The sequence below is a fragment of the Acanthaster planci genome, linkage group LG10, assembly GCF_054643075.1.
Source record: "Acanthaster planci isolate LZ-2023a linkage group LG10, COTS_SCS, whole genome shotgun sequence".
NCBI classification, from domain to species: domain Eukaryota; kingdom Metazoa; phylum Echinodermata; class Asteroidea; order Valvatida; family Acanthasteridae; genus Acanthaster; species Acanthaster planci.
The window spans coordinates 15,827,967-15,855,183 of NC_141786.1; the positions used below are offsets into that span (position 1 = coordinate 15,827,967).

The 27,217-nt window shown below is 43.2% G+C and overlaps 1 protein-coding gene across 2 annotated transcripts in view; it reads left to right on the forward strand.

Annotated features, from left to right (window-relative positions):
* LOC110983013 (AMP deaminase 2-like) overlaps nt 1-26,894 on the forward strand; it is a 30,335-nt gene extending 3,441 nt beyond the window's left edge. Inside the window, exons 3-16 of one of the 2 annotated variants that reach the window (XR_015426628.1) lie at nt 271-451; nt 3,953-4,172; nt 5,119-5,248; nt 6,148-6,282; nt 7,208-7,270; nt 8,507-8,638; nt 9,501-9,664; nt 9,957-10,083; nt 10,475-10,638; nt 12,175-12,295; nt 13,409-13,582; nt 19,974-20,084; nt 21,797-22,041; nt 22,709-26,894. Coding sequence is in view for 1 of the 2 variants with exons in the window: in XM_022241863.2 (XP_022097555.2) it covers nt 271-451; nt 3,953-4,172; nt 5,119-5,248; nt 6,148-6,282; nt 7,208-7,270; nt 8,507-8,638; nt 9,501-9,664; nt 9,957-10,083; nt 10,475-10,638; nt 12,175-12,295; nt 13,409-13,582; nt 19,974-20,084; nt 21,797-21,988 (1,914 nt within the window). In the remaining variant the exon portion in view is untranslated. Of the gene's footprint in view, nt 1-270; nt 452-3,952; nt 4,173-5,118; nt 5,249-6,147; nt 6,283-7,207; nt 7,271-8,506; nt 8,639-9,500; nt 9,665-9,956; nt 10,084-10,474; nt 10,639-12,174; nt 12,296-13,408; nt 13,583-19,973; nt 20,085-21,796 lie in introns of both variants that reach the window. The other variant, XM_022241863.2, reaches the window with a different exon arrangement.
* The last annotated feature ends 323 nt before the right edge of the window (nt 26,895-27,217 follow it).

Sequence of the window (27,217 nt, forward strand, 5' to 3'; positions counted from 1 at the left end):
TTATGTACTTGTAAGGGAAGGCGTCCAAAATACTTTTATTGGCTGCACAAAGGCACGCCATTAAAGTCGGGTAATTGTTTGTAATTAGTGAATGTTAAACAAATTGGAGGTAACATCAACTCAGCTTCTCAATTTGATTTGTAAGCAAAAACATTAAAGCTCCATCAGAATGAACAAAAAGAAGAAAATTAACCTCAAATGATGCCACCAAAGTGGTACACTTTTAATACATGTATTTCGCCCTTTTTTGCCTTCTTGTTCTCCCTAAAGGTGCCACCCCAGGACCTCCATGATGCCTCCAGATCCCTCATCGACGCCTTGATGGTCCGGGAGAAGTACATGAAGTTGGCCCTACAGTCCTTTCCCCGCAAGGCGGCCTCGTTCCTGCATCAGATTGACGGCAAGCCCATGGACAATGGCGACTTCATCAGCCCAGTGTACGATACAAAAGGTACATGTACTGTACGCGGACATCTTGTTTTATTGGTGGTCAGTTTTCTTGCAGCCCAAGTACATGTACATTATATTACATTGTATTATTCACAAGGAAGTCAAGGACAAAAGAGCTGGGCCTTCTAACAAAAGACCGTACTTGGAACAAAAGACTGAGCTGCTGGGAATTGCCAACTTTTTTTCAGTCAAGTGTCAATATCGGAGGAAATCGTCCTTGTTTTGAAAGATTATACCACTGTTTGTGGCATTCAGCGCGAGTGGATTACCACCGGGGACAAAAGCCTTCCAGCGCTTCAGTGATGAGCGATGTAATACAACTGCACGCTCATCTGGCTCCTATTGAAAAGACGTCAGCACAACACAACACTGCACAATCTGGACTCTTTTTACAAGTCGGCAAACCTGGCTAAAATACTCAGGCATCAATAGATGTTGTCTGTCAGATTAGAGTAGCCAGAGAGTCATTTATGTAGGTGTAAATGTCCAGTAAATGAATTTACGAATTTTTAAATAATTTTGAAAACAGAAAGAAATGAAAAGTCACCCAGCCCAGCAGAAACAACTTGGATGTATGGGCCCGGCGCGAAGTGGTCAAGTCATTAGATCTTGAGCCCGTTCACAAACATGACAAACTATTCAAGTGAATTGTGACAAAAGCATTAATTAAGTATGACTGGCCTTGTGCAGGGGCTTGTTAGTGACTCGAATACAACACTGATTGATTGCTTCCTTCTTAAAGTTACTTGCCTATTTGCTTACTACTGTAGCTCGATCCAGAACCTCTTTTTCTTTGGAGGGAGTCCAAATTGGAACTGTTTTTCCTGTACATGTACCTTTTGCTGCTCTGACTGTGGAAAGAACATTGCGAGTACAGTTCGGAACTTTTTATACGCATTTGGAAAGTAAAGAAACAATAGTATGTGTCTCATTATTTCAGAATTTGGAAGGGAGGGCAACTGTCCTGTGTTCCCCGTCAGCCCCCTTAACCCTTCTTTGGTTTTACAGCACAAATATGCACAAGTGCCCACAGTCATTCTCTTGCATGTGTTTTCTACATGAAACACAAACATGCACAGGTTCAGTGTGTACACAGTTGGTTGCCAGCACAAAATGACCCAGGGTCTTTTGTGCAGTCCTCTTCACTGCATTTGGTTTACTGCACAATGATGCACATGAAACAGTGAAGCAAAGTTGTTGGGCAGCACAAAAGTGCAATCTGATATTCCTGTGAGGGACTGTTGGTGCAGCGCACAACACCACACAGCTGTGCTTCTTTGAGGTGTTTACCAAGTGACCCAAAGAGTGACTTCAGCATTGGAGGGTTAACCACTACCAGCCGGGGACTCCGGGATCGGAGCCGTATGGTTTATATGTGTGGCCGGGGTCTCCGAACTCGGACAAAGGAAACAGGGCCCTGTAACAAAAGACCGTACTCCGAACAAAAGACCAGGCTGCTGGGCATGACTGGCATTTTTCACTCTCAAAAGTGGTGATAATCCAGCGTTATTTTGAAACCGTATACCAGGGTTTGGGGCATTGAGAGCAAGCGGATTACCACCGGGGACAAAAGCTCTCCACCGCAGCGATGAGCCACACAGCACCGCTGCATGCTAATCTGGCCCCTATTGAAAAGAGGTCAGCAGTGCACTGAGCCAGGTTCGTGAACTAAAGACAGCTGTATAACACCGCACAATCTGGGCTCTGTTTACAAGGCTGCAGGCCTGGCTGAAATATTCGGGCGTCAATGAAGGTCCCCTGTCAACTTAGAGTAGTGCCTGAAGATTACTCCGTGCGGCTATAAACGACTGTTAAATGGAATGATGAATTGTTGAAGGATTTTGAAAACGGAAAAAATGATAGTCATGCCGGCCCAGCATCCTCAACGTTGAAAAATGCCCTGGTCCGAAGTGGTTAATAGTGACCAAAAACGTAATTCTCCATTTTAGGAGACCCATGTTCGTCTACGTGCAATCATGAGAACACTGTTTATTACATGTAAATAGCCAGTTCTCCTAGAATGGCTGTACAGTACTGTACATGTAGTTTGTAGATTTTGTGTGCCCGGAATGACAGGCATGACAGGAAGGGAAATTGACATTCCATTTCCTGTCCTCGTGCCACGGATACTGAACTAATCCAGAAGCATTCATGCACTTTGTAGTGTTTTCCCCATGGTCAAAAATTTTATTTCAGCACGTTTGAACTCTGTAAAACATGTTTTAACCACTTGCTGCCTGGTGGATTGTTCTTGAGCAAGACAAGATGCCAGCTTATTTTCCATTTTCGAAGTTCTTCAAAAATTCAGCATTTCATTTAACGGCCGTTTATACCTACATGAAGGACTCTTTGGGCACTATTCTAAAGCTGACAGGTAAAATTCATTGACTCCTGAATATTTCAGCCAGGCCTGCAGTCTTGGAAAAAGAGCCCTGATTGTGCGGTGTTACGTAAGATTCTTTTGTTCCCGAAACTGGCACAGCGCACTGCTGACCTCTTTTCAATAGGGGCCAGATTAGCGTGCAGCGGTGCTGTGTGGCTCATTGCTGCGGTGGTGGAGAGCTTTTGTCCCCGGTGGTAATCTACTCTCTCTAAATGCCTCAAACCGTGGTATACTGTTTCAAAACAAGGCTGGATTTTCTCCACTATTGAGAGCGAAAAAATGTCGGTAATGGCCAGCAGCTCAGTCTTTTGTGCTGAGCACGGTCTTTTTTATAAGACCCAACTCTTTTGTCCCATTTCCGGGCTCCCGGCTCTGCATATAAAGCCTATGTTCCCGAAAACGAGTCGCCCGGCAGGGAGTGGTTCAATGTAAATGAATCCAGTATATGCATATAACTGCACATGTACTTCTAATATATGCATGTATAATGCTGGGCACGCTGGGTCACTTATACAAATGTATTTTCATCTAACTTTTCAGATGGTTCCATGTGTATGTACATGTACATGTATACTACTTTTGCAGTGTCAACAATAACAAAGTTATCATTTGAAATTACATGTACGTACGTGTACGTCCATTTGTAAACTTTGATCCGGTTTACATACATGTGCATGTACACCTACAGTGGACAGCATTATTTACCTTTGAAATATGGGTGCATGTGGTCAGGATTACTCAAGATCCATATAGCGGCAATTTCTGTCTTGAAGCCCATTGGTTCGTATGTAAAATGCTTAGTTACCTTTGAAATGTATACATACATGTTTGCATAAGATGGTCAGACCGTATTGCAGTGCAGGTTTCGTTAATTCATGTCTTGAAGCCTGTTGGTTTGTATGTTAAATGCTTAGTTGAACTGAGTCACCACCCTTTAAATATCTTTATCTCAATGCATGGTGGAATTGAGATACCGTAAGGCAGTTTCGCACAATGATGACAACATGTTCATAATTTTGACCTGCTCGGAATTCAGTATAAGTACCCACATCAGGTGCATGGACATTTAGCGAAACTTCGTAATTAATGGTTCGTGTATTTGGCTTCTCCCCCTATAAGACCATCCCATCCACCTGCCCACCAAGAAGGGAGACCCTTTTGCCTGTGAGCTGCCGGAGCCCACACAGTGTGAGTTCAAGATGAAGGATGGCATCATCCTTGTCTATGAAAACGAAGAGGATGTGGCGAGGGACAAGCCCATCGACCTGCCCTGCGTGGACAAGATGACGTTTCTCGCCGATTCCAACGTGTTGATGACGCTCATGGCCAACAGACCAATGTGAGGATGTTTGACATTGACACATTGAAATTTTTAACCCTGAAAGAGCCAGACTTTCCACTGAGATTCCACTGAGCTTTCGCATGACAATCTTCATTACACTTGGCAAGCATTTAATGAGCATTATGAGTTTCCCTGTGAGTTTCCAGGTCATTTGAATCTTGTGTCATTGTCATTCGTTTGTGCCTCTTGCATGTTGCCTCTCCTGCATTATGCTCGTCAGTCTCTGATGATGCCTATGGCCAGCGATCAAATTGCCGGGGAAGTTTTGCATGCAAGTATCGAAACCTGCCACAGTAGAAGACCTGGACCTTTTTTCAGATGATTTCACAGCCAAGGGGAGGAAAAGCTGGAGGGTGTGGATTCTGTTTCCTTTTTCCAAGCCTGATTAACTCTCATTATGAGTATATTTGTAAATTTGTACCACAGTGCCGTTTCATATGTATTGGCCTCGTTAGTCGCTAATTCCAGCAAAGATAATGGCGCTTGTGGCTACATGTAGTTGACGAATGTCAGGGCATTTTTACAGTGTAGATATTCATACATGTGTCTTTGATCCTTTAAAGGCCTTGCTTTTTGGAACTAGTTGGCATCCAGAGGGGAGGTTTTTGCTTTGATCTGCAACCCATGCGCAATCTTTGTGAAACTTGGTTTGCATGCAAATCACACTCATAAGCACATGTACGTTTGTATTCACAATCTGATCCTACAAAGGAATTAAGTGTTATGATAATGTGTCACATGTGTACATTGAAGACAATAGCCGCACACCTGTTGGCTAACATGTATTGATCACGTCCAGCCAAAGAGAGCTAAAATGGCTAACTTTGCACCCGGAGACGCAAGCTACCAACATGGCCAAGTGCCCAGTCATGTCCTTACATCTGACTAGGCGGAAGTCCTTTAGAACGCTAACAGTTACCGATGATTATCTTTGTTTTACCAGAAAGTCATTTTCCCAACGAAGGCTGTCTTACCTGGCATCCAGATTCCGCCTGCACTGTCTGCTGAACGGGAGGAAGGAGCTGGCTGCCCAGAAATCTGTGCCTCATCGAGATTTTTACAACGTCAGAAAGGTAAATGTGCATGCCGTAGTGGTGATACTGTTACGCCACGGTGTAAAGTAATGCAGGGTCCGAGATATGTGTATTCTGCCTGAAAAAGTGTCATTTTGTGTTCCTTCTCTTGTCATGCACCTGTTCAAGTGGTTCGGAATCCTGACATGTCCTCCTCGAGTCACCCCTGTTCGCCACTTCCTCAGTTTATTATCATTATTTCTTTCCGGTAACGACACCAAAGATTCGTTAAAAGTACCCTAGACATTGCAGCTCGCTAGCTTGAAGAAAACTGTTGAGAGGAGACTATGAGAATCAGTTACAGTTTTAGAGGTGGGAGGAAAACCCCTGGGGAATATTCTTGGTATAACCCCACGAAATCAGGTAGGGACTGAAAACCCAATCCACTTGTGGATCAAGCCGGGAATCGAACCCAGACTGCAGAGGTGAAAGGTGAGGAAAGAACCACTACGCCATCCTGACTCCCATTCGCAGCTAATCGGGAATGATCCATGTCTGAAGACTGGTAGTGCTAAGGTATTCATAGATTTCTGGCTTTAATCCCTGATGAATTGCATCAACAAATCAGAAATCCAGTCACCAACATAATGCTGGGTAGCTCAGCTGGTAGAGCACTGGTAACAGTGGGTATGCATTTACCGTGTTAAGGGGACAATAGCTTTTTTAGGCAAATTTGGACCGACTTGTGGGGACATTTTTGTGTCCTCATTACATAGTCGGTCCCTACAAAATACGTGTAAGTGAAATATTGAGCGTACGTGTACGTCCCCGCAGCTATGGAACAAGAACACATGTTCAGGAGGTCATAGGTTCAAGTCCCACCTCAGTCAGGTTTTTCATTATCTGGATACATGCCACCAGTTTAGTCAGGTTCTACCTCTTTGTGATTGTCTCAGTAGGTGGATACTCACATCCATGTATCTGGATCAGCAAACCAGAAACACCTGCTGCGATTCATCAAGAAGAAAATGAAGACAGAAGCTGACAGAGTTGTCTGCAAGAACAAGGACGGTTCCACGATGACACTCAAGCAGGTCGGAAAAATTGAGTGCATGTCAGACTTTGGTCAAAGTATTTGCATGAAACTTTTGACATTGGTCATTCTGGCACCAAACCAAAACCCTCAGGGAGAATACTGAAGCTGATAACAGGCGCTCAAAATCCTGGTTCATACGGCCTGGCCAGAAACCAAAGTTAATCCACTGCGCTTGTATCTTTTCTGGTAAATGCGAAATCAAGGGACGCTTGCGGCAAAAGTTGTCTGTGGTATTTGAATCCATCACCATTCCCTGCCAGTCCCTGTAAGTCCACCACAAGTCCCTGCAAGTCCCTGTAAGTCCACCACAAGTCCCTGCAAGTCCATGTAAGTCCACCACAAGTCCCTGCAAGTCCCTGTAAGTCCATCACAAGCACCTGCAAGTCCATCACAAGTCCCTGCAAAGCCTGCAAGTCCATCACAAGTCCCTGCGAGTCCATCACAAGTCCCTGTAAGTCCATCACAAGTCCCTGAAAGTCCCTGTAAGTCCATAACCAGTCCCTGCAAGTCCCTGAATGTCCATCACAAGTCATTCAGTCTTCAGCCAATTCACAAGCTGTTCAAATGAGCTGTGGTATCAGCATTCTTTTGTCATTGTTCACCCTGTTACTTACGACTGGCTTTGTGAAGGAACTTGTTATTGGACTCATGAAAGGACTTGTGATGGATTCAAACACTGAAAGTTGTTGAATACTAGTGGTTTAAATTTCTGAAAACTGTGGCCACCCATACAACATGGTCATCAAACATTTGTAAATGTGAGAAGAGTCTGTGAAGAAATTGTCCCGTAGCTTGCTGCCAAACTCTCTTGCGGGGTCCGAGGGTTCAAAAAGCTGGGAGTGTTTTTTTGGGGTGGCATACTTCAAACTTTGACCTGAGTTTTTTACTCTGGGTCACATTTCAGGGTTTTTTTTTCTCTGCAGGTGTTTGACAGTCTGAACTTGACAGCATATGACATCAACATCGACACCCTTGATATGCACGCTGTACGTTGCAGTATTTGGGTTGTTCCATTGCATTGAGTAGGTTTTTTGCAAGATGATTGTGAATAAAATCTGGTAGACTGAGTTTAATATCTGATTGCACATAAGCATTGAACGATTGGAGTTCCGCAGATTAAAGACACTTGCTCTACTTCATGATTGGGGCAAGCTTTTGCATAGTGACCACCACCTCTGGAATGGACTGGTTCACCTGTCATCTCATCAAGAGGTACATGTATACATGTACATGCAGTAACAGTGTATTTTATATGGAGAATTCAAATGTTATGTTCATGTGAATTTAAAGACTCAGTGTGCCACATTTTATTCCAATTTGACTTGCAAACAGAAAGAGTGATCAAGTGACAAGGTTATAAGACGTCCTGTGGAAATAATGTCACTGGATCTTAGGAAAGGGGTCCGAAGGCAATTTTCCCGTAACCTGCCCACTAGATGTGGATCAGAAAAGCAGATTCATCAATTCTTTATTCGGAATGATCACTTACCGTGGTTCAGCATTCGGATGAAATTTGACATTTTTGTGGTTGAAAAAAGTGTAGGGTTCCTTATAGATCCGATTTGACAAGATTCTTTTCAGGTCTTTAAAATCAGAATTAGGCTTAGGCGACTTCTGACTCATGTTAAGGGAGCTGCATGTGGTTTTACATCACTTGGCCGAGGATTAGCACTGTATATGAAGATGTTAACTTAGTCGTTACTTACAAACCTGAAGATTAAAGAAAATTTGCTCTCCAACTGCACCTGTTAAAAGTTTAATAACCTGTGAATGGAAAATTCTTTGCCATGCTGCTTTTTTTTCCGAGGCATTGGTTTCCTTTCCAAAAAATGTGAAAGTTAGCCATAGTAGGAAAGCATTTGAGCACCTTTCCACACAAGCGTGAAAACCCTTTCATGCCTTTTCACATGAGTGGGAAATTGTTTTCATGCTATTTTAAACAATTTGAAAAATATTTTCTGCCATTTATATGGGTAAGAAAATATTTAAATTGTTTTTCGCAAAATTTTTCCTTCGGCATTCTTGGTTTTAGCTGCGTGAACAAAAATAATGATAGTGGCCATTTTAAAGCAGGAAGAATGTCCCCAATGAAGGCGCTGGGGGCGCTGTTATTATGTACATGGATGCCTTCCAAGGCAGTAACAATTTCCATTGTAGTCAGGTTGATGTCTATCCACTGTGTAAAGCTTGAATCCATTCAATTTTGTACATGCTATGTGAAGGATCGAAGCACCTTCCATCGTTTTGACATGTTCAACTCAAAGTACAATCCCGTGGGGCAGAGCAAACTCAGGGAGATCTTCATCAAGACGGATAACCACATCGGCGGACTTTACTTTGCTCAGTTGATCAAGGTGAGAAATGATAGGTTGGTTCTGGTCATGCAATATTCTGACAGAAAGATCCACAGCAATTTGTCTTGTTATTCCCCAGGGTGAAATGAGGGTGGTTCAAATCAACCCTATTTCATCCTGGGTATTTTAATGTAAATTGTGTTTGTACACAGCTAAAGGCAAGCTAATTGCTTTTAACATCATCAATAGCTAAAAAAGACTAAATGAAGCCAAAAATTTATACTTATCAAATAACAGAGAAATGAAAAAAAAAAACAAATCTGAAAAAACATCCAACTAAAATGCAGTCTTGGAAACAGGAGGTCTTTTAGAAATGCCTGAATATAAACTCGGTCCCTGCTTCTTTCAGATTTCCCCTAGTTTGCCTCAGAGATGCAATTTAAACCTGCCGCTCGGACAGATTTATGCTGGATCTTAGGAGAGAAAGCCATGTACGATCCATGGAAGAAAGAGGCCTCTTAAAGGCGCTTCATTTTTCAACATCTGCCCACAGAGCAAATTAATCAACACTTATTCCAGTAATATCATTTTTTTCCACGGCAGCAGTTGTCACAGCGCCCTCATCTGTTGAACATTCTGAAACGGGATGGACCTTTTTGCTATGTTTCAAAGTGGAGCCTGGAAATTTTTGCTTTCATTCGGATTTAAATCCATAGTCTTTAATTACCCCATCGGAGCTCAAGAATTGCAATCGCATAAAATATGCAAATGAAAACATCTTTGTTCCCATGTGTATTCCCACTTGTAAGAAGAACGTTTTACAACTCGTGTGTTTCATTCAAGATGGCCGACTGTCGAATAAGGCCAATTAACATGTCGCATGTGACAGACAAATCTGTGCAGAATTTTGATGGATTTGCAGGAGATGTGTAAGGACTTGGAGGACAGCAAATACCAGAATGCAGAGTATCGGATATCCATCTATGGGCGTCGTAAAGATGAGTGGGACAAGCTGGCCAAGTGGGCCGTCAACCACCGGGTTTACTCAGACAATGTCAGATGGCTCATCCAGATTCCCCGGCTATAGTAAGTTTCCTTGGACCACTGCAGGGCAATATATTAGGGCAATATTCTACTTCCTGGGTGAGTATCATGGAGCTGTTGATTGACAAGAGAATTGAGGAGAAATTCATGGTCTTTGAAATGATTAAGGGTATTTGGTAAAAGGAAAGCTTGACAGAAAGGTTTTTTTTCTTAGATTTGGCACAGTAAACTGTTGAATTTGAAATTCTAAGTTTCGATGGCTGCTGGGTTTGTAGGATCAGACGAGATTTGGCTTAATAGCCCCATGTTTGTCTTTGAAATTAACACCACTCAGTGATGTCTACCGGTCCAACAAGATGGTGGGCAGCTTTGCCGAGATCCTGGATAATGTCTTTATGCCTCTGTTCAAAGCAACAAAGGATCCAAAGTCGCACCCGGAAATACACAAGTTCCTGCAATACGTAAGTATCGTCAAAATCCGTGGATCCACAAGATATGCACGCCTAGTGTATTTTGGTTGCAAGTCCACCTTTATCCTGATAATGTCTACGTGCAGTTGTTTGAAGCAACCAAGTATCCCATTGTAGAGATGCAAAGAGTATTCCATTTTTGGGGCTAAAATGAGTGGATCCACTTGAGATCCACATTTCGAGATCATACACTAACTTATCCACTTAAACTTTGCAATGTCTTTAACATATGATTTCTTAAGACAGCTCAGAAGTCTGATCATCTCAGTATCAGCCTGTAACACATTTAGTAGATGTGTGTTCAGCATCCATCTTTGGAATCTCACCTTGGCTTTGTCCTGTTTCTTTGAAATCTAAATAACTTGGTTTGTGGATCAACTAGGTGACCGGCTTTGACAGCGTGGATGATGAATCAAAACCAGAAGATGTAATTTTTACCTCCAACAGTCCGGAGCCAGAGCAGTGGACGTCAACGGATGATCCACCTTACGCTTACTGGATTTTTTACATGTACGCCAACCTTGTGGTCCTCAATCACTTTCGAAGGTAAATAATTTCAGTCTTCTTGGCAGAACCCTCCCCTTCATTGCCACTTGTAGGTATGCCTTATTCTAAAACTGGAATATTGACAGTTAATCATATACTGGCTGATGTGTCCAGGTTGACATTGTTAACCACAAAGCATTCACTTTCCCTTCATATTGACATGAGTCGGCCAAATCTTTCCCTTCAAGTGACCACACTCAGGAAAAAAAGTCGAAACCACGGTGCACTTATCGTGAACACAAGCTGGGCTATATAGATGCCACAAATCACACTTACCAAGCCACTTGTTTCAGACCCTCAAGACAAACGTAAACGGTCGTCTCAGGTTAACAAGTTGCTAATGACAATGCGATCATAAAGTCCTCTTGAAGAAGTGCAGATGGAGCTTCTTGCAGGTGATGAAGTGTTTTGAACTGTAACTCCTCCCGGACTCATTAACTGTAACTCCTCCCGGACTCATTAACTGTAACTCCTCCCAGACTCATTAACTGTAACTCCTCCCAGACTCATTAACTGTAACTCTTCCCGGACTCTTTAACTGTAACTCCTCCCGGACTCATTAACTGTAACTCCTCCCGGACTCCTTAACTGTAACTCCTCCCGGACTCATTAACTGTAACTCCTCCCGGACTCTTTAACTGTAACTCCTCCCGGACTCCTTAACTGTAACTCCTCCCGGACTCATTAACTGTAACTCCTCCCGGACTCATTAACTGTAACTCCTCCCGGACTCATTAACTGTAACTCCTCCCGGACTCATTAACTGTAACTCCTCCCGGACTCATTAACTGTAACTCCTCCCGAACTCATTAACTGTAACTCCTCCCGAACTCATTAACTGTAACTCCTCCCGGACTCATTAACTGTAACTCCTCCCGGACTCATTAACTGTAACTCCTCCCGGACTCATTAACTGTAACTCCTCCCGAACTCATTAACTGTAACTCCTCCTTGACTCGTTGTGAGATTGAAGTAGTAGTAAACTGGAAATGCTACCTGTGCAGAAATTGTTTTGAGAGCAAATGTCATCTGAACACCTTTCTCCATTTATTTCCCCCACCAAAGGGTGCGTTCGAGCGAGCTACCTGCGTTGACACGAGTATACTCGTGAGCGCTCGAACAGCTGGAGTACAACCCGAGGGTCATCAGTGAGAGTATACTCTCGCCAGAGGAGAGTATACTCCTGTACCTGAGTGTAATGCGCACGCATCCTACTGTTAACAGGAGTAACTGCGCGTACGCACCCTTAGGGTCACAAAACCAAAGACAAGACCAGGCACAAAACCATTTCAAGACCAGATGCAAGCCAGTCACAAGACCAATCCTGATTAGTGTAGTCAATGTTGACAAAGGAATGCTTTTGGTGCACTTCACCTAATTAGCTTGTGACTTGAATTCAGACTTCATGCCTCGGAGTGGTCTTGTGGGTTCTTCTGATTATCTTGACAGGTCTTGACAACAGCAAATTATCAGATTGTTATTTGTCAGAGCACCTGTCCTGCTCACACTTGTTAGCAATTCTTTTCTCTCTATCAGGCAGCGTGGTTTCAACACCTTTGTCCTCAGACCGCACTGTGGAGAGGCTGGCCCCGTCCATCATGTGGTCTCTGCCTTCATGCTGGCAGAGAACATCTCCCACGGATTGCAATTGAGAAGGGTACGTTCTTTCCAGTGTTGTAGTCATGCCCTCATGATATCATCATAAGATCCCTCAAGACAGTTATAAGACTCTCACAAGACCCCACAAGGTCTTCACATGACAAATGTAAGACCCCTCAAAGCCATCAAAAGGCCAGTGTTAAATCCCACAAGACCATCACAAGAGCCCACAAGATGATACTAGACTCAACAACACCATCAGAAGATCTCACAAGATCCGACACAAAAACCCAGCAAGACCATCTTGTAACCAACATAATACCCCATTAGACCCACCAAGACCATGACAAGACCCAACAAGACCATTGAGAGACCAGAGTAACCCACAGGACGCCAGGAGACTATTACCTGACCCTTCCAAGCCATCAAAGGACCTGGAAACCCTCAGGTGACCATCACAAAACCTTATGAGACCATCACACAACCAACACAAGACCCATAAGACCCACCAAGACCATGACAGGATCCAACAAGACCATTGGGAGACCAGAGTACACTGGACACCAAGAGACCGTTACCTGACCCCTCAAAGCCATCAAAGGACCTGGAAAACCCTCAGATGACTATCACAAAACCTTATGAGACCATCACAAGACCAATAGAAGACCTCGCAAGACCATCCCATCTCTAGACCAACACTAGACCCAGTAAAATGATCACAACCATCTCAAGACCAGTAACAGGCTTCCCTTCTTAATTGATGACAAAAGCTATTCAAGCAAACAGCAGTAAAGATTTCCTTTGTTAGTGTTAACCCTCTTTGAGACAGAATTTGACATCAGGTGAGTCACGGTCCAGGAGTGACTTAGCAGAGCTTTTGTTGCACTGAATTTTTTTCAAGCAAATCTGCCTCCAGTTGACTTGAATACATGTGCCTTGAGTCACACCTGGCTGAGATCTCATGTTGTCTCAAGTCAAGGGACTCAAGCCATTAAACGATGACTGGTAACAACTCACCAGAGTCGCTGGTTTCGTAGAGAATTAGTTTACAGAATATGTATCCTGGGCACCTGGCAAATTGACCAATGGTTTAACGTTGTCACCGCTTAAACTCGACGACAGATTGTAGGTAGAATTAACACATCTCTGTCTCTCTATTTCCTTTCACCAGACGCCAGTGTTGCAGTATTTGTACTACCTGGCCCAAATTGGCATTGCCATGTCCCCCCTCTCCAACAACTCCCTCTTCCTGAACTACCACCGCAACCCTTTGCCTGAGTTCCATGCCCGGGGACTGTGCATCTCCCTGTCCACAGACGCCCCCCTGCAGTGCCATTTCACCAAGGTAAGAGGCAGTGTCCTAGTCAACACCATCACAAGGCTGCAGTCACAAAGCCAATCAGAAGATTACCTTAGGACCAGTTACCACACGGCTGCAAAACAATTCACAAGACCAATCAGCGGAGCAGTTGCCAGACTATTCACAAGTCTGGTTGTAAGACCTTGTAATGCAAAGCCTGTAGGCCATGCCCTAAAAAACCTGTCAGAATATGTACGTACAGTGGAACACAGATACATGTTCAATGTAGGAAGAGCACTGTTAGTACAAGATCAGATTTATAGCAAGGACAACTTTAGGTCCCAAGTTTTCCTGTTTTCCATTGCTGATAATCCAAGGTAACTATTAATAACAACAACCTTGTTATAACAATGTGTAACCCCCGTCCCAAAAGAGGTCTTGGATAACAATTTCAAATTTTATTTCTTTATGACTATGTTTTCCTTTTGCATACTTAAATTGTTCTTTCCTGAGCTTTGACTTCTCTACTGGTGAGCAGTGTTCCAGTGGTGAACCTTTGATGTATTGCCTATTCCTTTTGTCAAATAGCCTGCTCTTCCTTCAGTTTATCTTAAATGTTCCTGCTTTCCTAGGAAATCACAGGATGCTCTTTGTATCCACTGCCTTTAATCTCTGACTGGTACACCAGTGTGTACCGGTACTCTCCCAGTAAATTTTATAGGAGATCAGCAGGATGTTGAGACACACTTAATCCCTAGTTGTTGTTCATACCTTACCCAAGCTGTGAAAGCCATAAACTTCTGCTGAGTGCTCATCTGCCTAGATACTGGATGACCAATCAGTATTGGAGTCATGTGTGGCACTTTCTAAGTTGTCCAATGAGAGCCTGAGCTAGTCATGTGGCAAGGGCACGTTCTGGGGAGCAGTTTGCCCCAGAGTTTTGGCAAGCTGGGCATTCCAAACTTTGCCGTCGTGCTGACTACATGCCTGCCGAACTCTTGTCTGCGCTCTGCACTACTTTTCTTTGGACTGGAGGACTTCAAAATCCAAGTCTTCCCCTTATGTTCACGAGTGTTGGCTCGCTATCTTAGTTACTGAACTGCATGTTCTGAAAGAGGGTGCCGGACGGGAGTTTCTGTAGTCCACCTGAAGAGCTGTCTCCAGGCCTCTCAGCCACCAAGCTACATAAATTGTGACTTGCCGACACAACATAAGTACAGCAAGGCATCTGCGGCACTAATCACCAGCATCAACCTTGGAAGATCCGCAAGTATTCTTTTGCGTTACATTTCCTCTGCTGAACTTTAACCTTCACTTTTGCCGACTGCCTATACAACACAACGAACTCCTGTCATCCCACCCTGGAATGACTCGTTGCAACTCATCTGTACATCTAGAACATTGGCACCAAATTATTTTTCTTGAGCTCAAAGTGTATTTTAACTTAGCAGGATCCTGCATTTTCTGTAAACCTCACATTTTAATTTGTGGCCATCTGAATTGGTGTTCTCTGCATTTACTTTGTATTTCTCGTATTGATTGGCTTGGCTGTTTCCCTCCAATAAAGCAAAATCTCTTTTGTATCATAAATCCTGAATTGTGTGATGTCAAGAGTTTTTCAAAAGGGAATTAAATTAATATGAAATTTGGTTCCTGCTATTTTGAAATGTGAACCACGGGTTACAAATGTTCCACTGTATATTGTGTGGTCCACTTCGTCAGCGTTGTCCCAGCAAACAAGAACCCTACTTCACGCCTCAGTAAGTCTGATTTGTGTTTGTCAACGTCCGTGTGTTGTGTTTACTGTTCGTACCTGTAGTGTCCTATCGTGTAAATAAATAATACATAAGATAGTATAAATATTGATGTTGCCATGGTCTCATCTCTTTTTTATTTTATGCAACACTGGGTTTTTATAATGCTTTGGACCTGTGACTAACAGCCCGCGATTTTTGAAAAAGCGCATTTTGCCACTTATCCCCTCAGACATGACAGCCGCAACATTTTTGCTATAACCTAAATTTCTAAAAAATTTTCCACTGGAAAGCCAAGTCTTGGAACGTTGATGGTCTCCGAGAGAGTCAGACATCTGATCTGCCAACAGACCACGGCATCTAGGGCTGCATGAGCCTTTAGCCCTAGTGATTAAAGTGCCGCATTGTGATCTCCATTGCCCTACCGACTGCCCGAGGCAGACAGGCCCGAGGCTGGCTGTAGGCGAGCTGGAACAGCGACTGGCACCGCCACCAAGAACCTAGCCAAGGGTGACACCGCTGACACTTTTCCCGGCTACCAACTCAGAGGTTCCGGCACAAGGTTCAAGCCGACGGTTCGGGCAAGGGGACAGCCTTTGACGCGGAAAGCGCATTCTACTCGCAGTGGGCCCTACATGAATGAGTACATCGAAGGGTTAAATAAACTAATTGATTTAAATTTTCTTTATTTTTTTACAACCAAGAAGTAATTGCAGGAGCCATTAAAATTTTTTCCAGTTATTTATCTTGCTTCATTTTCCGAACGCAGACTATTATGGACTTAATTTCGGTCTACTTGAAATGCTCCATTATTGACTTTTGTGAATATTTGTAGATACTAATAGATAGTTAATGTGGTGTTTTTTGTTGCACCATAGTATTTAGTTGTAAGTTATACATGTATGTTATAATAAATTTATTTAAATTTAAGAGAAGATTTACATTTGAATCTTGTTGTGTCTGCTTGAAGTTGTCTGGGAGCAAACACTGACCCGCAAAAATTCATGCTACGGTAGCTTTGGGGGGTAGTTACACACTTGCAGGCATAACGTGAAATTCTTTTGTAAGCATTACACTCGACTGTTTTCAATGATCCCTCATCCCATAGTTAAATTTTGAATATCAACAAGCAGCTCACATGTAATCCCCATCCCCAACAGGGCGGTAGACGCCTCGCAAGTAATGTTTCTTTTTATTTTTTGGTGAACAATGTTGGAGAGAATTGCAAAACTCTAATAGGAATTCAAAGGCCAACCCTTACACAGTGGTGGATTGTATACAGGGGGACAGTGGGGTAGGGTCTTGGATTAAAGTTGGGGGGTCAATGTAAGACGGTCATATTCATGAGAATTTTTCTTGCCTTTATCATCACACTTAACTTTTTCCAATGATAGTTTACCCCTTTCTAATGACTTGCATTCAAGACTAGACCACATGTTGGTCAGTCTCGGAAGACAGTGGAGTTGCACCAGAGTTGGCCAGTCAGTGGTTGACTTGCAGCATCTGCTTTGGCTGAACCTGCTGATCCTCGAGCGGTAGGCTCTGTTGCAGGTGCTGCAGAAGACGTCTGTGCCTAAAGTCCATGGGAGCTGAGCTACATTTTGCTCGCTGGCATCTGCATCTGCTCTTCTCCTCCCACCTACCCTCTCTCTGCTGAGCTCCTGCCAGGGTTCCTGTTCTAACAGCCTGCCTCCAGCCAGTTTGATGAGCAGCAAGAGCTGCCCAGTGTTTAGGGTTGATGTTGCAAGGCCAGAGGTCTCGCTTGCAGGGGAGAGCTGGTCTACCAGTCTGGAGCCAGGGACAACTTCACTATATGATACTTCCTTTGGGATTGGGCCATCCGGCACATGGCCAAGCCAGCGTGCTTGGCATGCCTTTGACCCTCGGTACCTCACTGTGAGGCACACAGTCCAGCCAGGTTATACCAAGAATTTTTTTCAGGCTGTATAGGTGGAAGGCATTGAGTCTGCGCTCTTGCCGGGAATGTAAAGTCCACACTTTGCTGCCTCAACCGTATCCCCCATGGGTTGCTGGCCCTAACCTTCCCCACTCACAAAGCCAAGCCAGCGTGCTTGGCATGCCTGTGACCCTCGGTACCTCACTGTGAGGCACACGGTCCAGCCAGGTTATACCAAGAATCCTTTTCAGGCTGTATAGGTGGAAGGCATTGAGTCTGCGCTCTTGCCGGGAATGTAAAGTCCACACTTTGCTGCCTCAACCGTATCCCCCATGGGTTGCTGGCCCTAACCTTCCCCACTCACAAAGTTAAACACCCATATGGGACTTTGTGCACAGAGGCTGTTGGACTTTGTTTTTCTGAGGTATGCCAAACCCAATGCGAAAGCCAGCTGTTATGGGCCTACCAGACCTATCCCCACAGAATTAAACACTTAACTATTTTAATTCTGGGTGGTTGGGGAAGGTTAGGGTTAAAGAAGGGTGCTAAGGATGCAGGCCCTTGGTGTTGGTAGTGAGTGTGGAGTTGTCCCACACTCTCTTGGCTAGGTAGGCCATGGCTGTTGAAAGCTTTGCCGAGGGGAAGGGGAGTTCAGCTGAAGAGTCCACAGAGAGGTTTGCTGGAGATGGTTGAATCAAGGAAGATGAAATCGTCCACGACCCCTAGGGTGCAGTTACTGTATCAGTGGAGATATTGGGAACGGATTGGATTCATTCGGTGTTACCTCACAATTAAATAGTACCAGGGACAGCCCATGAAAGTTTATTTCCAGTGGGGTCCCTATTGAGTTAGGAAGTAGGTTCTGTTTTAGAGGCAGGAGGAAGCCAGAGTACCCGTAGATAACCTGCGAGAGCATGTATGGACTGGAAACCAAATGCACTTAAAGTCTGGTCCAAGCCGGTACTCGAACCCGAGGCCTCATTGGTGCAAAGCGAGGAAAGAACCGCTATACTAACGCACTCCCCCAGTGGAGGTGATATGTTGCCCCTTGTTGTTGGTCTGTTTAATGAGATTGATCATAAGATCAACTCCTTGCAAACCTGTGTGACACAGTTTGTGTTGTAGGCCCTCCTGTGTGTGTGCTACTAGTGCTGCATTGTTTGCAAAAATCTGTTTCCAGACGAGCACTGCCTTTATTTGGTCTTTGCCTTCAGGCAAGCAAGGCCGACGATTAGGCCACCGTCACATCTGGTAGGGAACTAGATCCCATCCTCTGACTGGGCAAAGGGAAATGATGCCAAAGAGGGTTGGCACCAAAAACACAACCCCTGCTTGATTCTGTTCTTGATTTTAAAATGGGTTTGAGATGGAGCTGCCATACTTGATGGTGCCTTTCAAGTTCTCGTGGACAGACACTGATAGCGAGAAGCTTGGGAGGACAACCAATCTGCTCCAGGAGGCTGAAGAGGCCTTTCCTGCTGACCAAATCAAAAGCCTTGGTCAGGTCGATGAAGGCGATGTGGAGTGGCTGCCTTTATCCTCGACATTAGAATAACGATATGTTCTGCAACATTAGAATAATGTTATAGAACGAACGTTCCAATGTGCTTAAACATTAGAATGACTTGTTGAAGCCCCCAAATTCTTCACTGGGAGGCAGAGCCAAGCAAGGCTTTTTATATGGGTAAAATCCAGAAATTAGGCGTCCACAAGTGTGACATGTTTGTGTCCCTGACCGTTGTTATTGGACATGGAAATATCACCAGAATTGATTTCAAACTGTTGCTATTTGTTTTGCAGGTAATTTGCATTGATTCATCACTCTTGGAAATTAGAAAATGTGTTCTGAACTTACAAAATCATAGGCCTTTGTTAGATGTGACAGGGACACGAAAAAAAATGGACTCCTAATTTCTGGAATTACCCAGTTGTCAATATGTAGATGAATAATATTGGAAAAAAATACATGCAACTATCTATACCATTGGAATTGGATTGACAACCTCTAAACACGCATATTCTTACTCGGCTGCTGTAGTAAGGCCATTCGATCCAATATCCACACAGCGCCGTTTAGTCTGTCAACTGCAAGCGATTCATGGGGTGTGGACTCTGGAATGTACTGTACATTTGTGTAGGTGTTGAATTGTTCGGTTTCTTCTGATGTGCGTCAGCAGTTACCATCGTCAGTGGGGCTAGGATGAAAGGGTGAGAGAGTGAATTTGGCAGGTTAATGGTGCGACTTTCCCAAGCTTCACGAGTCACCGTTTTTTCAACGTGGGTGAACATTTTCAGCCCTTTCTTTTCAGCATTCCATTCAATTCAATTTCTTCCTTCTGACGTCAGTCCAGGCAGAACTTTATCACAGTGGTGTCTCCTTTCGTGTAAGCCTAGGCCTGTCTTAGCAGTGTGTCTTATTGGTTCAGTGCAGGCGGTTTGTACATGTACCTGCCTTTTGATTGGTTAAGAAAAAGAGATTTTACTGTTAGTGTTTTATCAGATTTTTGCGAAACTGTGCAGTCCACTTTTTTGGGGGGGGGGGAGAGATGCATAGAGGACCTTTTTTACACATTTTAATTATGTAGCAGTTTTCAAGCTCTGCCCACAAGAATGAATGTAGGAACTTCTGGGTAGGAACCATCTCAAAACAGTTCACAGGACCAGTCTCAAGACTCCAGTCTCAAGACCGGTCACAAGACCAGTCACAAGACCGTGCAGTGAATAGCATGCAGTTATACAACATTGCTGCTATGCAAATTTATGTATATTTATTTGTGACCCGTAGGAGCCCTTGGTGGAAGAGTACAGCATTGCTAGTCAGGTCTTTCAGCTGACACCATGTGACATGTGCGAGCTTGCCAGGAACAGTGTTATCATGAGTGGCTTTCCAAATGAGGTCAGTGAATAAATCAAGTACCAGGACATCTACAACATGGTTTAAAACTTGTAGCCATTTCAACTAGCTTAGTTACGAATGTAGAAAAAGTGCTTACCGTGTTTTAAAACTGCACCACTGAATCAGTGGTCGGCTATCCATGCATTTCATAGAAACATTTGTGAATAAGTATGGGAAAGAATATCGTACAGTACCAGAAGAAATACCTCTTGTTTGATTGGTGGGTTGTTAACCATGATTGATTCAGACATTGTTTAAAACAAGCAATGGAAGCTTGAAATTCCTGCAGCAGTAGGAATAATTTCATTCTATGTCAGATTAATTGTTCCATTTCTGTCCGACTTTACCTCCTGTGTGGCATGGGTCTTTATTTTTTGCTTTCTTTTTTTTAACTCATATCTGCCATTAAAGAGTCGATGAAGCACCGGCTGATGGTTGGAAAATAGCACATTATGTGGATACAGCAGTCGGTTAACTAAATCTTGAACGGTTTAACATAGTTGCCAGAAATTAATTTTCTTTTTACTAGTTTGACTTACCAACAAAACCTGTTTACGATTGGGAACAGGTACATGTATGTGACTCACTGGTTTCAAAATTCCATTCATAAATACATGTACCATTTTAGGAAATCAATGTACAATGAATTTCCAAGGATTTTGTCGCGCAAATTTTACTTTCATTTCCCTGACCACCCCTGTCCGTTTTATGTTATATTCCTTGTTCAATTTGTCCAGAAGAATCTCCATATATGGACTCGGCGTATGTAGCGAGTTCTATGTGCCGCATGTACACATGTATAGAAAAATGAAAATGAATAGAAAAATATCCTAAGCATTTAAGGATGTTTAAGACCAGCGGCCAATTACATAGAGCTGCTTCAGCACAAAATTTGCTTAAACCCCAGAAAACCTTACTTGATAAAACAAGTAACCAGCCAAAATTCCATGTGATGTACAGTGGAATGCCACTATAATGAACACGATGGGGTCCACGCTTTATGTTCAGTACACGGGTCGTTTGGTATAGCGAAGCGTTTAGTTGCCATGTTGAATAGCTCCCTCTCTTGTCTAACTAAATTGCACCCACTTAAGATACCATCATTCACTGTTTTCATGAGGTTTTGCCGTTGCATTCACGTTTGAGGTTTCTAGAAATGTATCTGTTAATTGTTTTTGTTTTTTATTAAATCTTGAGTTACAAAATTGATTTTTAGTTTATCCTAAAAGTCGTGAAGCTACCTCTCAGGATCGATCCCTGATACATGCTGTGGCGAATCTCTGTTGATTTGCAACTACATAATGTTCGGTAGGTTTGCGCACAAAATATTGGGAGCCAAGGACGATGTTCGGTACAGCCGAATGTTCGGTATAGCGGTGTTTGGTATAGCGGTGTTCCACTGTATATTGTTTTGGGATTGTATTTAGGTGTTAGAGTCTGAGCTGGTAACCTTTGTTTACTAAGCAGTTTTTTCCCACTTCCAGGTTTTTAATGTTTTTCCCGCTTAAGCAAATTTTGTGCTTAAGCAGCTCTGTGAAATTGGTCCCAGCGTTAAGACCACTATCAGCTGTTTCCATGCTTCTGATTCTTTCTCAAATGAAGGCCGGCCAGTCGTATTTATTCCCTTCTTCTCCCATGAGCATAAATTATGTGAACGGTAAAACAGCCCTGCTCGAGAGAGATGAGTTTTAGGTTTCATTTTACTCCTACAGTTAAAAGACCACTGGTTGGGGCCCCATTGGTGTAAGGATGGCCCGTCAGGGAACGACATCACACGCACCAATGTTCCAGATATCCGCATGGCCTTTCGGGATGAGACACTGACCGAAGAACTCACCACCCTCTGCCGGTCGGTCAAGGAGGTGGCGCTCCATATCAGCGTGGAAACTGTACCAAAATTCTGATGGTCGACCTAGTAGGAATGTCAAGATGGCCAGACGGGTCCCCCATAAAATGAGTATGAACTTTGACCTCTTAACTTATGACAGTGTAAGGAATTAAACTGTATCTCAGAGATCTAACTTTTGAACTTAAAAGATAGGATTTCTGTGCATTGTATGTACATTGTCCCAAGTTCAAGATTCGGCTTATCTGTGTGAAAATCAATGCCCACACAAGTTACATACATTTGTTGAACGGAAAAGACCAAACTAAAGGTTTTACTGTTTGTATTCATAATTTGTCATAAGTGTTTATTGTCCAGGGTTTAAAGATGTGAAAGTAAGTTTTACTTGCAAAGAAGACGGGTACTGTAGATACTATATGTAGCGTGTACACTTTCAAAGACAGGCGTGCAGACCGGCCACTGCGTGCTGGCCCCCGGATCGGTTACAGAAAGTTTCGCTTTCCCTTGATTTTGGATGACAAGCATTTTATCTTTCCAAAAATACCAAAAAGAAAACACAAAATACATTCACTGATAGAAATATCAGTTCGGGGGTTTAAAAGTCTTCAGTGAATATTTTGTCTAGTTTCGATCACTTGCAGCAGTTGCACAATGGCGTGTGGCATATATAGTGTGGACCTCTGCAAAAAGGAAGTCCACATAATGTAGGGTGCAATGACGTTATGTGGACTCTCACACATCCACACAATGTTTTCCTCTCTCTCAAAAACTGTTTCAGTGGCATTTTGGGGTCAAGGTTATCAATGGCAAAGTGAAGAGGAACAGTCAAGGAAATCATCATCAAAAATCCAGCTCGAAGGAGTTATCCTAGTTGGAGAAAAAAAGGAGCATTTTCCTCAAGTTTCCTTAACCACAGGAGAAGAAATGAATGTCCACACTTTGTATGTAAAACAGATATAGCTGTATCGGCCGCTGTTTAAAGAGCAACTCAGGATGTTACCCAGGTGTACTTCGTCAAGCCCCCTCAACCCTTACCCCCTAGGGTGTGTGGAAACTCGTGTTGAATTGGAGGATTTTGGAATCTTTGGGCAATACCTGGTTCAAACCCTGAGGTAAACATCAAGTTGGGGTGAAATTTTTGCTCTTCAGTAATTGAAAACATTAATGACGTTGCTTCAAAACAACTCGGAGGAGGCAGTCTATGGTAATATTGCATGGAAGGAGATTGTAATGTGTAATTCAACATTTAAACTAATACATTGCTGAAGATTTGGAACGCTGCTTCATTCGGGAATGGGCCGACGTTCCACGGGGGACGTGGCATTCCCGTCTGATTGCTACCATCAGAACAGTCTATTCACAAACCTAATTGGTGTCAAAATGGCTGAAAGATTACTTCTGAAGGCTTGGTATGATAAGAACGCACTGTGAGGATATTCGAAAAATATTGAAGGGGTAGATTATGCTGTCGGGTCTTTCGGGGTTAAACCAAATTAGTAGATATTAACCGAATGGGCCATATATTCACAAGTCGGGCCATATTGAATTGAAAGTGAGGTTAACTTTTTTGTCATTTTGGCAAAACCTCCTTATGAATTAATTCTAATGAAGACTTTAAAAATTTGTGGTTAATCATATCCAAATGTTTTAAACCTTTTCAAAAAAATGAAAGTGACTCACTGAAACCAAAATAGTCACCCCATTTGAGAGATTCTGGAAACATGATCAAAAATGGCTTCCCTGAGAACAAGGTCTTTTGTCACTGAAGCTTCCTATGCCAAATGAAAAATAGCTTTTTTGGGAACACTGTTAAAGTTATTCCCCAATCTTGTTCAGTTTTCCCAATAGTTTAATGTAATATAATGCTGAGTACAGTGTGTACAAGGTTTCTGGTAGCACTATGGAAGAATATCTCTTTTTTATGTGGGTTCTGAAAAGGACCAGGGGGTACTTAACCTTTCAGACAGCATGCTCTGTCCGTCATCAGGAGACTGCAGTGGGATTCCAGTAGTGAATGGGATGGCAACATCTAATATCCTGATGACGATCCGACTCGATCGAGGTATCCAGAAAGCAGGACAGCTCTCTATAACCTGCCGTATCTGCTGGGAAGCCTACCCATACAAATAGATACCTCCACAGTGCTTCCTTCCATCACCTCAAGACCAAGTCTTCTGTCAACCGGGCCCTTGTTGTAGGGCATACAACATCTGCAACAAGGAGCACTTCACCCAAGGAGTCTATCAAGTCACCACATAGTGCTGTATCAGAATGGATACAAGTCAAGCCAAATGAAGACACAAGACCCAAGATCAACCCCTGGCCAAAGGGTCAACTTTACCCAAAGCTAATTAGTCTAGGGCCCCTTCTTCCCTACCTACGCAGTACTTCCCATCACATCCTGTGCATCCTCCACGAGCGTGCACTCGAGTGTACTGTACATACAGCCCTCCCAAAGATGGATGAACCTGCTAACCTCGCATAAGAATTGGCCTGGCGAACAGCACCAGCCACGAGTCTACAATCCCCTGCCAATGTGGCAAAGAGTACCGTACATTGGCAAGACTGGCAGGGACCTCCCAACCAGACTCCATGGCTGAGTTTGGCAGCTTGTTCCCGTATGTTAACGAACAGTTTGATTTGTTGTTATTGGGTCGGCCGCTCGAACGCCAGAAAGAAACAAACAACTGCAACATGGCTGCGTCAATGTACGTTACTCGAGAGTTAAGGTTTGGATGGGTTGAATTCTTTTCTATATAAACAGGAACATTCATTTCTGTGTTTGGGAAAATAATTAATGTCAATGTTGCAAAACTTCCCATTGTCTACATGGTCTATGGCTTTGGAGCCAGCTCTCCACTTTTTGCAGCTGTTCAAAAATCAAAATCTCAAGAGTTTTTCTGTGTGTTCCTGTAAAACCCTGACGAGGAGGTGGTGTGTGGTCCTGTTTTGAGAGCAGTGTTCTTGAGTCATGTTCCCGCCGTTCGAGCGCGAGAACAAGAAACCCGTGTCAAGAACAGACCGCCCGAACTTGACCTATGAGCACAGTGCCCATGGCAGAATAGGGAAATTTGACAGGTTAACCATCATCAAGCATTCCCACACAGAAGACCACAGATCAACTGGAGCCAAGCTGAACTCACCGCTAACATTGAACATTGGTACCCACGCCGCATCAGGGAAGCCATAGAAATCTTTGAGCACATCACAGTTCTGCGACCTCTGGCGCCCCATCCTCACATCCCATGGGTTCCCTATTTCCTGGGACAAGTTCCCAGCCTATGGGTCTCCTGTACCCTTGGCAACCTTCCCCCCGTGCGCCTAACCCTCGGGCGGACACATCTCGCTGATCATCTGGCCTCCCATTTTCCGCTTGAGTACGACTATGAGCTAGCATCCCTCTCCACACCTCACTGCCCCCAGACTGATTATTCATTTGAATAATTTATTCATTAATAAAGCACAAATTTCATATAGATATGTTCAAATGCGCTGTACAATGAAGACATTAAATGTGGAACAATAAATACATTTAAACATGGTTGAGCTGATGGCATACAAGGGTGCTCTGAGCAGCTGCCAAACGACCGATGTTCACCAACATCAGTAAAAGGGAGATAGTAAGAAGCAGTTACAGCTTTAGAGGCGGGAGGAATACCCCTGAGGAATAGTCTGGGTAAAACCCACAGAGTCAGGTAGGGACTGAAAACCTAACCCACATGTGGACCGGGCCGGGAATCGAACCTGGGACCACAGAGGTAAAAGGCAAGGAAAGAACTACCGGTACCTTGCCAACCGGACTCCCCGGGTTGAGCCACTTCACCATTGAAAGCCCTACAGTCTCCTAATGACAGATGGGGAGCGCGCTGTCTGTAACGTCGAGTGTCCTGTGGTTCTTTTCAGAACCATACACACCCACAAAAGAGATATCCTTACATGGTGCCTACCGCAAACCTGTTATAGTTGAACCATGTTAATAAAAGGTCTTTCCGACTTACACGTAGCAAATTACCTTGTTATAACGAGAACCGTGTATTATCAGGAATAACGAACATTAAGAAGCAAAGGACAGGGACCTAAAAAAATCCCTTGTTATGAGTAAAACGTTGTATTCACATTGCTTTTATAACAGTGCTGGTTCGACTGTAGTTAATTTGCTACTTTCACTATGAAATGCTTCAAAGCTCATAAAGCCCTGAAAAAAATTAGCAAGTGGGCAAAAGAGCGTCAGTGAGGCTGACGTGTTTCCTGTCACTGTGGTGTTTGGTGGGGCTTCCCTTTTACAGTGCAGGGTGCTGCAGAGCTCAAAGACTGGAAGATTAGGATCACTGAGAAAAAGTTTACATTATCTTAAGATGGTAAACATGGTATTAGGATTTCTATTTTGTTTGGAACAGTATTAGGCTTTTGGTTTTGAACAGGGAATAGATGTTTTTATTTGAAGGTGCACACATTTTTTTTTACCAAACATTTTTTAAGACTGCTATCAAGGATGTATTTTGTGTTTAGAAAAAGAAATCAAGTTTGCTCTTTCCAAATGTCATATCTGTGAAAAGAAAAAGCTATTATCCCAACAATCACTGAACTCTTAAATTCTTGAGGAAACTGGAAAAAAATTGGCTCATTTTACTGCTTCTCATTTGTTTTTTGAACTTCCAAAATTGTATGCCTAATTGCCTAAAATTGTACGAAGTGTTTATTATTCATGCCAACACACATACATCACAGACAAGATGGGAAACAAAAGTCATCATCACTGTGGTAAAAAAATTGTCTCCTTCTGCATTGCAAATCATATTCCTAGAAAGTTAACAGACCAACCAAGTTTTCTGCAACATTTTCCAAATTGAAAAATTCAGTTGAATTTTGTAACAGGTACATGATATACAGTAGAAATGGATATTTTGAAGAAGTTTAAATATAGGAAGGTGTACAATAAATGACTTAACAAACTGTGAAATATATGCAAAGTCGGAATATTTTGTGTGTTGTCTGCATATTCAAATTTCTACCTTAATATATGCAAATGAGCCTGCTTTATTTGAATATATGCAGATGAGTTGTGCCCCTTGACTTTTTTCGAAATTGCGCAATTCTAACCTTTAAATATAAGTTCCGAATTATTTCTTTCGAAGAGGCCTGTGGCCTGGTGGTTAGCTAGCTGGCTGCCAGGCCAGGGGACCCCGGTTCAAATCCCGGGGTCCCTGGAAAAGAAGGTTTTTTTTTTTTTTTTTTTTTTTTTATACTAAGTTTTTTAACAAAATTGTGCATGCCCACCTGGGATTGA